The sequence below is a fragment of the Podarcis melisellensis genome, assembly GCF_964234715.1.
Source record: "Podarcis melisellensis genome assembly, chromosome: Z".
Lineage (NCBI taxonomy): Eukaryota > Metazoa > Chordata > Lepidosauria > Squamata > Lacertidae > Podarcis > Podarcis melisellensis.
Window position 1 is genome coordinate 13,246,238 of NC_138547.1, and position 10,550 is coordinate 13,256,787.

Genomic DNA, 10,550 nt, shown 5'->3' on the forward strand with positions numbered 1-10,550 from the left:
CCAAAAGATTGCTTTAATCCTATTATCAACCCCCCCACTCTTACAAGCTGATGCAATTTGAAACAAAACACTGCAGCATAGATACAAAAGTTTTAATGTCACTGCCGTTTGGCCCTCTAACCATTAGTGCATACACCAGAAGTAAAAAAACGTTGAGCATCTGCCTTCATTTTCATACCTGCATGACTTGAGTACACAGCGGACCATCTCCAACCCTGGACAGAGAACAGTTAAGATCTGCAGCCTTGGTGGTTCCACATTCAGCAGTGCAGTCAGTGTTCTCTAAATGTTGGGAACTCTTCGTTGGCTGCAGCAGAGGCATTTGGCACAGGGGAAGAGTCCGGTTTGGAGGGTCGGCATAGCTCAGTGGTAGAGTCTTCCAGGTTCAATCCCCAGAATCTCCAGGTAGCAATAAGAGAGGCCACTGCCTGAAACCCTGGAGAGCTGCCACTCAGTGTAGACAGTATGGAGCTAGATGGACCAATGGCCTGACTAATGTCGCTATGTCCCTTTACTCCAAGTATGGGGAAGCTTGGGCCCTCCAGACGTTGTGTTACAACTCCCATCATGACCAGAGATGATGGGAATTGTTGTTCAGCAACACCTGGAATGAGAAAAGCTCTCCACACCTGCTATGTTCCCATTATCTATTTTTACCCACTTCAGCCAACTTAGGAAGCAGTGAGATTGTTCGTTGAAATGCTCCCACTGCCCTGCCATGTCCTCATCCCCATCCCTATTTTAAAGCTCACAAGTAACCCTCAATGTCAAATCCTGGGACCCAGTGGCAGTCCAAACCATTTTGCTGTCTGGGGTGAAGGACAATTGGCAGCCTCTCTCTTGTTTGATAGGCAGAATCTGACAGAGCTTTGAGTCTTAAATCATAACTCTGGGCAATGTCTTCCAGCACACTTGAGCTGACTTAGAGAACTCAAGGCAGGTTGTGTAGCACACACAAGCTAGTCCTCCCAACACTTTGCTGCTGCTTGCCAACCACCTCTACCCTGCTCCCAGCATCTTCCGCCTGAGGAGGCTGCTGGTCCCTGTCACCCCCACCCCCAAAAGAACTGCCTGGTCCAAAAGATAGAGAAGATGAGTAGTAAAGTCACACTTAAGATGACAGCCATCAGGTAGGTGAAAATCCGGAGCTGGGGGTTGCAGGCACACGGCCACATTGGGGAGCGGTGGTGGTTGGGCAGGGTTGTGGCGGCAGTGGTAGTGCTGGCCGGGCGGCTTTGCTCACGGTAGCTGTCAATGCTGGGATCTGTCACTGGGCCCAGGTCCAAGGTGTAGACCCTGGGCTGGCGGAGGAAGTACCTGCTCTTGCGCTGCTCCTTCAAGCACAGCTGCCGGCCCTCCAGGATGATGTGGTTGGGCTCCAGGCGCAGCAGGCGCAGGATGGCCTCGTTGGTGGGCAGCTCAGTGACGGGCTGGTCAGAGGGGAGGACGGTAGGGTGGCGGCAGAGTGGGCACTGCAAGCGGTTCTGAGCCAGGGACACCAAGCTGAGATGAGCCAGGCACTCAATGCAGAAGGAATGTTGGCACTGAAGGACCTTGGGGGTGCGGAAAGTGTTGTCGTAAGGGTTCCAGCAGATGGGGCATTCGGCCTCCAGCCCCTGGACCTCCTTCTCAGCCATGGGGAGACCCGTCAGCAACACAGCCTTCTTTGCTACCTAGGAGACCAAAAAAAACAGGGCAGGTGGAAGCTCAGTGACAGTAATCATACAGCAGCATCAATGCAGTGGAACCTTTGGCCCACAAGATGCAACAATTGGCTTGCCATAGGGCCGTGCTTGCTGAGGCTGATGGGAGTTGTAGTTCTTCAGCATTGGTGGGGGTGGGGGGACAAAGGTCCCCAACACCTGGTTTTTACAGCATCATCAAATGCAAAGAGAGAGGTCCTCCACCCAAGGGACTTCACAGTATGAAGTTTAAGAGTGGAAGCGAGCCCTTCTCTTGCAAAGCAATTGATAAGGCAAGGATGGGAAGATAAACATCCACATCAGAACAGCCTGCTGGATCAGGCCAATGGCATTCTAGCCCGACATCCTCTTCTCACAGCAGCCAACCAGAAATACATGGGAAACCTTGCGCACAGAGCATAGGTGTCATGGCTAGTAGCCATTGATAGCCTTATCAGAGGAAGCACATAGAGGCTTGTGCTGTAGTGGTAGAGCCACTGCCAGTCGAAGGATCAATGCTCTGACTCTATAGCATAAAGGCAGCTGCCTGTGTCCTACACCCACCCACCCCTGCAAAAAAACAATACCCAAAACCTACCTTGCCTTGAAAAGCAGGAGATGTGGACAGTGTGGCCTCATCCTAACTCAATTCCATCCAGGAACAAGGTTGCTTTTCACACCTGCCAGAAGTCTGATGCATTCTCCTTCTGCTTCCTTATTCTTTATTAAGATTGGCGAGCAAGTGTGGGTTTGCAGTGGGATCTGAACTGGTCCAAAATGGAGAGAGAGAGAGAGAGCCTAGGCAGGAAGATGCTTCCTTTGCTGGTGCTGCTAAACCAAAGGTGCTCGCTCTCCTCCTCCCATTCTCAGGGGACTTTGTCCCTTAGGCAGAGCTTGGCATTCTCCTCTGTCAGGTTGGTAAGCAGCTGTTGTTTACTACCAGGGCCTGGAAGCCAAGGTGAGAGAACCGGTGGAAGGCCGGCAGGGAAAGCCTCCTGGAAGCCCCAAGCTGACCTATTTTTCAGCACTGCTGCCATTGATTTTAGGTACCTTGATTTAGGAGCATGGGAGAACAATAAGGCACGCTCCAAGAGGCACAGCAGCATTTGCCTTAAAATCCCAGCACAATTCTCAAAAGCAGTAAGACATTTTTTCCTCTCCTTAACACCTTCCACTGTCTCCTAGTACTGAATTGTAGCTTCGAAACCCTGGTGGGAGGGCAAAAACTTCCCCCCTTATACATTGCAATGGACCATGTCCATTGATGGTGGAAACAGGTATAAATGTATTATTTAATATCATTAATATACTGCTTGATTGTGCTAAAACCTCTAAACAATACTCCCTCCCCCCATTTTTTAAAAAGTTAAAGACAAAAGCATTTAAAGATAATTGAAACTAATAGTCAAGAGATTAAAAGATGTTAACATCGACATGCCCGTATCAGCTTTCCAACAGAAAAATGTTTTTAGCAGGCACCGAAAAGAATACTACAAAGGTTTCCCACTTGATTTCAATTGGCAAGGAGTTCCAAAGTTTATGTGCTGCCACAGTAAAAGTTTGACTTTTTGCAAGTGTGGAACAAGTATTCTGTGGAACCAGTAACAGGGCCCAAGTGGGCACATATAAGATAAGTTGATCCCACAATAAAAATAAAAAACTCCTGCATTTGTAAGTGATATTATGGTTTGTTTACTTTTGTGTGTGCAGAGCCCCCCCCCAAGCAATGGAGAGAATATTAATATGAAAGAAAACACACAATAAAATACAATGAATCAATCAAAGCAATATAAAATGGCGAAGGGGCATGGCTTGCCAAGAAGCCTAATGGCGGCCTGATCCAGCATCTCCTATATGTAAGGGGTTAATTTATAGTTGAACGACTGCTAAGTAAAAGCATAAAAGGTAAAGGGACCCCTGACCATTAGGTCCAGTCGCGTATAGATTCCAGGTCGTGTGGCCAACATGACTAAGCCGCTTCTGGTGAACCAGAGCAGCTCTCGAAAACGCTGTTTACCTTCCCGCTGGAGAGGTACCTATTTATCTACAGTAGTAAAGGTAAAGGTAAAGGTACCCCTGCCCGTACGGGCCAGTCTTGACAGACTCTGGGGTTGTGCGCCCATCTCACTTAAGAGGCCAGGGGCCAGCGCTGTCCGAAGACACTTCCGGGTCACGTGGCCAGCGTGACGAAGCTGCTCTGGCGGGCCAGAGCCGCACACGGAAACGCCGTTTACCTTCCCGCTGGTAAGCGGTCCCTATTTATCTACTTGCACCCGGAGGTGCTTTCGAACTGCTAGGTTGGCAGGCGCTGGGACCGAGCAGCGGGAGCGCACCCCGCCGCAGGGATTCGAACCGCCGACCTTTCGATCGGCAAGTCCTAGGCGCTGAGGCTTTAACCCACAGCGCCACCTGCGTCCCCAAGTACCTCAGGTTAAGTACTTAATTCGTTCCAGAGGTCTGTTCTTAACCTGAAACTGTTCTTAATCTGAAGCACCACTTTAGCTAATGGGGCCTCCTGCTGCTGCCGCACCGCCGGAGCCCGATTTCTGTTCTTATCCTGAAGCAAATTTTTAACCTGAAGCACTATTTCTGGGCTAAGGGAGTGTGTAACCTGAAGCGTATGTAACCTGAAGCGTATGTAACCCGAGGTACCACTGTACTTGCACTTTGATGTGCTTTCAAACTGCTAGGTTTGGCAGGAGCTGGGACCGAACAACAGGAGCTCACCCCATCGCGGGGATTCGAACTGCCAACCTTCTGATCGGCAAGCCCTAGGCTCTGTGGTTTAACCCACAGCGCCACCCACATCCCAAGTAAAAGCATGCTGCTCCTCAAATTTATCTTCAGAAAGGTCATTTTGTGGGGGTCATAAAAGTTAGCTGGCTAAGCAAGATTTACAAGAAGTGTTGGAAGCACATTGCCCAGTGCTGCTTGAAGAGACTGGCAAAATACTAAATATCCTCTGATTACTCTGGATATGTGTTTGTGAACTGCCTTCATGCTCTCATCACACACAAAACTCCCATCATTCTGCTTCTCATTTGGAAGCCAGGCTAACACACATCCTGTCCCCCTCCCCTTTCCCCTCCGCTCTGGTGTCTCAACATGGAGCAAGCCCGCCCCACAACCAATCACCCTCATTGCGATGGGCAAAGCCAATTGGCAAACCACTAAAATCCTTCCCTCCCTTCCCAAATTCCAGAGGTACCATCCTTTATTCATTGGCCATAATATACTGTAATGGAACTTCCAGTTTCAGAGGCAGTATACCTCAGACTATCAGTTTAGTGGTGCAGCTGGGTAACTGTAGTCCTTGGTCTTATTACCTCTGTGCATTGTTTCAGTTGCCAAAAAAAGAACCTCTTCTCCCTTCCAACCCAATGTGCTTTATAACACACTGCACTGTCAGAGGCAGTATGGCTATGAATACTAGCTGTTGAGAATTAGAAATTGAAGAGTGCTGTTGCACTCAAGTCCTGCTTCTGGGCTTTCCATAGGTGTGTGAGTGGCCAGCCAGTGATTCGGACAAACAGGATGCATTTAAGGCTTGCTGGCTGCAGCTCAATGGCAGAGTATCTGTTTTGTATGCAAAGATGCCAGGATCCGTCTCCTGCAACATCTCCACATAGGACTGGGAGAGAACCCAGCCTAAAATCTGGACTGCTGCCAGTCATTGTAGACAATACTGGGTGTGTTTATTTCCAGGAATACAGCTGACTGGAACCAGGGTAGTGCTCCTGATGTCACAATTCAGGTTGAAAGTTTCTTAACCCATATAATCTTCAAAGCCCAAGGAACAGTGGCTTCTGTTTTTTAATGCATGCTATCCAGACTCTCTTGTTACTCTGCAGCCACACTAGACATTGACAGGAAGGTGTCCTCTTCTGAGAGTGTTGGCGGTCCAGACACCTGCTCCTCAGCAAACAAAACCACTTTCCAAATACTGTTCAGACCTTACCAGGAGGACAAGGAAGCTCCCATTAGAAGCCACCAATTTATCCACTGCCCTATCAGCAAAGAGAACAGTATTCAAAATGTCAGACACCAGTCTGGGAGTGAAGACTTGGAGGAGGAACTCTTCCCGTGCTCGTTTGATACCATTCAGCAGAACAGCAAGGTTGATCTTGGTGGCCAACCGTTTTCCATCCACAGAGCTCCGTGTGGACACCATTATGCCGTAAGGTACAAGACTTTGCCCCACATAAATCTCTGCAGCAGAGATATCACAGGTCCCATTTTCCAGGATGCCCCTCCAGGGAAGCCAGACACTACTTTGCTCGAGATATCGAAGTTTCACGGCACTCTCCTCCATCAGGAGGGAAAGAGTTGCTTTGGTGAGGCACAGAAGTGTGCTTCTTGCATCACCCAGCCCAGCGGTGACCAGGACCCAAGGTTTGTCAGGATTTGTCCCTTCCAGCTGGCCACATATGTATTGCTGCAGAATCTGCCACGTAGTTTCTGGCTGGTTTGGGAAGAGAAGGCGAAGGAGTCCAAGCCGGCTTTTGGGCAATTGATTCTTGGTGGGGCTCACAGCCCTGTAGTCATCCAAGGATAAGTGGCTGTTACCATGATGGAGCAGGATCATAGAAACAAAGACAAACACGAGGGCCAAAAAGGCAGCAAGGGAAACAGAAGGGAGGAAATCAGAGTCTTGCAGGTCTGGTGCAGGGGTTTCGGTAGAGGCAGAAGGAGCTGACCTTTCTCTGGCCTCCATCTCTGCACGCTTCCAGGGTTCACAACACGGTTCTTCAGGGAAGTTTCTACAGTCAAACAAATAGGTCTCCTCATCATCAACATCTTTCCACATCCCTTGCATGTCTTGGTCTTCTAGCACAGAGAAGGAAAGGAAAGCTCATAAGCAGGGTCTTAAAAACAACACACACACACGTAAGTATAGCACTGAACAAGGTGGTAGAGACCTGAAATAGTATGGCTGTACCATTTCACTTTGAAGGAAGAGGGTCACATTTTGGAATGTTCCCTGCAGGTCCAAATCCAACATAGCTGGAACTTCTCTGCCTGCTGTGATAACTTTTTATTTGTGGGGTCAGGATTGATGGATTGATTTTAATACAGAGAAGCATTAATAATCACCCCAGTGGCTGCCCTTGTCTCCAGTTTTGGTCCCCTTAAAATTCTACCCCTTCTTTGAGAGCCAGTGTGATGTAGTGGTTAGAATGCTAAACTAGGACATGGGAGACCAGAGTTCATTTCTTCACTCAGTCATGAAGCCCGCTGGGTCACCTTGGGCCCAGTCACACACTCTTAGCCTTACCTACCACACAGGGTTGTTGTGAGAATAAAAGCAACAGGAGGAGAAGTGTGTATGCCACCTTGACCTCCCTGGATAAATAAGTAAAATAAATTATGTTGCAAGTGCCTATGTCCAAGCATGCAGGTTTATCATTAGACATAGCTATTTGGCTCTACCTAAAAGCCTTATTTGGTAGCAGACATCGCAACACCTTGTGGATGTGAGTTCCAAAGGTTTATTGCACATCACATGCAAAAGACAATGCCAAGAAGTTGCCACACCTACACCAGCGACTTACTTTCAGCTTGGAGTGCAGACATGTCTTGAGCCATTCTCTGGATAAAGGGTCGTTTCCCACAAATCTTCATCTATAGGTACATCTCTCTTACATCTGGCACCTATTGAGTATGGAGAGAAGGAAAAGAGGAGAGTGGCCCAGTTAAATTAGCCTCTTGTAGCAAAAACAGCCAAGACCCCTGAGACCCCTTAAGAGACCAACACATTCTCTGTGGCAAACATTTGCATAGACAAGAGCCCAGTTGTCAGATACACAAAGTAGGCTGCCGAGACTGAAATTTAGGTAACTGCCTAATCCCAAGTCAGACGGCTGGTGCATATAGTCCAGTCTTGTCTACTCTGACTGGCAATGGCTCTCCAGGGTTTTAGGCAAGGGTTTCTCCCAATCTTTACCTGGAGATGCTGGTAATGAGAGAGAGAGAGGCATGGGAAAGTGGGGGAGTAATTTGGCTCCACCTTTCTCTTCCTTTCTCTGGGTGGCACTGTGGGTTAAACCACAGAGCCTAGGGCTTGCTCCCATTGCTCGGTCCCTGCTCCTGCCAACCTAGCAGTTCAAAAGCACATCAAAGTGCAAGTAGATAAATAGGTACCGCCCCGGCGGGAAGGTAAACGGCGTTTCCGTGCACTGCTCTGGTTCGCCAGAAGCGGCTTAGTCATGCTGGCCACATGACCCGGAAGCTGTATGCCAGCTCCCTCAGCCAGTAAAGTGAGATGAGCGCTGCAAACCCAGAGTCGGTCACGACTGGACCTAATAGTCAGGGGTCCCTTTACCTTCTCCTCCCACAGGAGCAAAAATAAATTGTACTCTTTGGTGACAGAACCCCAGCAGCGATTTAAAAATCACAGCACATGCAGCAAAGTAAAGCATGAAATTATAGGCTGTTAGACCTTTATATATACACTTGTGAGTTTAAAAACTTCCCTCTTCCCCTGGCATAGACTGACAGCAAGTAAGAAGGCAGATAGGTTGGGGGCTGGCTGAGGGCATGGTGAGATTGGTGGAGGCAGTGCTCTACATGTCCAGTGGACCAGCCTCTACTAACCCTCCAAGGAGGCTAATCAGTGAGTACACTCAGTCCTAACTGGGAAGTATTGGGGGGCAGGGAGCTCCCTCAATTTAGCATTTCTGCCCCCCCCATATTTTTGTATTTCTGCAAACAATGGGGTTCCTCCGAACTTGTTTGGTGATACAACTTCTGTTTTCTTGTGTCTGGGTGTTGTCGTGTGGCTATATAAGGATCGGCACTTGACTCTGAACTTTGGCAATAAAGGGAATGTTAGCACTGAAATGCTAATAAACTCTTATGATCTGTTATGAGCCATAAAAAAAAGGCCTGGCAGTTTTTATAGGATGATCTCAGAGAATGGTGCCATTTGGTCTACAAAGTGATCAATAAACATTGGCCACTCCAGTGAGGTGGGACAAAGTAGGTTAAAGGCAAAGTTTTAAAGAGGGAGAAAAATGAAGAGCTCTCTGCTGAGTTTCCACTAGTGTATATTCAATCACTTTAAAGGCAATAGTTCTTCAGCTGCATGCACACTACCATTCACTTTTGCTCGGGCAAAACACAGATCCCACATCTAACACCAGTGCTACATGCCACTCCAATACCCATGAGCTGTAAGAGATTCCTGGGGCTCCAAGTGTTTACCCAGGTTGTGTCTCCGTTGGGAAGATTGAGGCACAGCAGAGGCTAGTATCTTTAAGAATTATGGCTTATTAACACATATTTACACCTGGATATCTGCCATGGAGGGGTTGCTGAACATTATACCCCAGGTGTGTCTCTCATTGCCCCTCTCATATCTTCAGCAAACTTGGCTCCAAAACAGCAGCCAGTCATGGCTCGTGGTATCCTGGTGCAGCCTCCTCCAGTCAGTCCCAAAGTGGTTCTGACCTCTACACACACCCACACCCTCCACATACAATTCTGGCCTTCCCATCAGCACATGGAGAACTAGCCTTTGCTCTCCTTCCTGGCACACCTCTTGCCAAAACCCCAAGCCTCCTGTGAAATTATACTTTTCCCTGTCACCTCAGCGCCCCCTCCCTGTCACTCCTGTTTTGCACAGACCTGAGAACCTTCTTTGATGTATAGTACCTGGCCACTGTTTCATAATGGTTTGCATTCAACCAGCCAGGCCAGACTGGTTTGCATAAGCTGGCCCATAGATTCCTTTTCTGACACAGTTCTGTAGCCTGCATTTCCCATTCCTATCCCAGACATTAGCTGGATTAATTAATTTCTTGGGTTTAGGCGGGGGTCTTCCCCTGACCAAACTCTTAACAATATTCATTCAGCCATCTTATTGGGAGGGGCTGTAGCTTCGTAGAAGAGCATCACCATTTTGCATGTAGGAAGCCCCAGGTTCAGTCCCCGGGACCTCAGGTAGGGCTGGGAGACACCTCTGCCTAAAACTCTGGATTGCTGCTGCCGATCAGTACTTGGGCTAAAGCAGGTATCCTGTGTTCCTGGAAAGCGCCATAGCTCAGTGGTAGAGCGTCTGCTTTGCATGTGGAAGGTGCCAGGTTCAATCTCCAATGGCATCTCTAGGTAGAGCTGAGAGACACCCCCCCCCCCAAGCGAGGCTCTGGAGAGCTTCTCCTGGTCAGAATAGACAAGGCAAGCCAGATAAACCAATTATCTGGCTTGGACTGAGGCAGCTTCTGATGTTCCTCTGGCTGCAGCTCAGACAATGCCTATTAAAAGCATAGCTACAGGCGCTTGTGCAAAACCTGATAACCTTATCTGCCCACCACCCCAAAAATGATGTCTGGTTTTATTTACTGAAAATATTTGGGATGGCCTCTTGTCTTCATTCTTGAGATGTTTAGACTCACCTTTACTTCATGCTCTGCTGTATGCGCATAAGTTGGCAAAAGTTCTCAGATTCCTGGCACTTTCTAGATTTGCAAGAAACATAAAATGGTTCGTTCCCCACCACCTCTCCCCAAAAAAGTTATTATAGAACCAAGGAGAACAAGTCTTGAAAAGGAGCAAATACTTACCACCTTTTCCACATACAAATGGGGTACACTCCACTCCCCCACGAAAAGGTTCCCTTGTTGCATTTCAAGTTGCCCACTGCTCTTTCAACTTGGCACCACCAACTTCCCTGCAGACACCTCTCATCTGCATACAGGTAGATATTATCACAGGTATGCAACTAACAGAAGATCTCCTGCCTCCAAGGCACAGTTTTCCCCAGGTCCTAAAGCTAGTATGTCTTAGTTTTGGGCATAACACATAATGAGTGCATACAAGCCAGGGCGTACGGTAATTCATTTGTATAGGTTCTGCAGAGAAGTCACACCT

General features: G+C 48.3%; 2 protein-coding genes across 4 annotated transcripts; both read right to left on the reverse strand.

The window, feature by feature from the left end:
- Positions 1-77: 77 nt before the first annotated feature.
- RNF183 (ring finger protein 183) lies at positions 78-3,604 on the reverse strand. The gene has a single exon (XM_081896757.1). The coding sequence runs from the start codon at positions 1,635-1,637 to the stop codon at positions 1,047-1,049; it is 591 nt and encodes a 196-aa protein (XP_081752883.1). The 5' UTR covers positions 1,638-3,604; the 3' UTR covers positions 78-1,046.
- Positions 3,605-5,188: 1,584 nt separating this feature from the next.
- Positions 5,189-10,330, reverse strand: LOC309361362 (uncharacterized protein). 3 transcript variants are annotated; one of them, XM_081896222.1, is made up of 3 exons: positions 10,244-10,330; positions 7,235-7,334; positions 5,189-6,506 (listed from the first exon to the last, which is right to left on the reverse strand). In XM_081896222.1, the coding sequence occupies exons 2-3, from the start codon at positions 7,302-7,304 to the stop codon at positions 5,599-5,601; spliced, it is 978 nt and encodes a 325-aa protein (XP_081752348.1). In that variant the 5' UTR covers positions 7,305-7,334; positions 10,244-10,330; the 3' UTR covers positions 5,189-5,598. The 3 variants fall into 3 exon arrangements, with proteins under 3 accessions (XP_081752348.1, XP_081752346.1, XP_081752347.1); XM_081896220.1 differs by having other exon boundaries at positions 5,189-6,509; positions 10,244-10,327; XM_081896221.1 differs by having other exon boundaries at positions 5,189-6,509; positions 10,247-10,317.
- Between the last annotated feature and the right edge of the window lie 220 nt (positions 10,331-10,550).

What these genes read in the sequence shown, in the direction of transcription:
- RNF183 (XM_081896757.1), bottom strand. Translation starts at nt 1,637, where the DNA reads ATGGCTGAGAAGGAGGTCCAGGGGCTGGAGGCCGAATGCCCCATCTGC.
- LOC309361362 (XM_081896220.1), bottom strand. Translation starts at nt 7,304, where the DNA reads ATGAAGATTTGTGGGAAACGACCCTTTATCCAGAGAATGGCTCAAGAC. An exon ending in GTCTGCACTCCAAGCTGAAA is followed by an intron (nt 6,510 to 7,234) that starts GTAAGTCGCTGG and finishes TCTCTGTGCTAG; the next exon opens with AAGACCAAGACATGCAAGGG.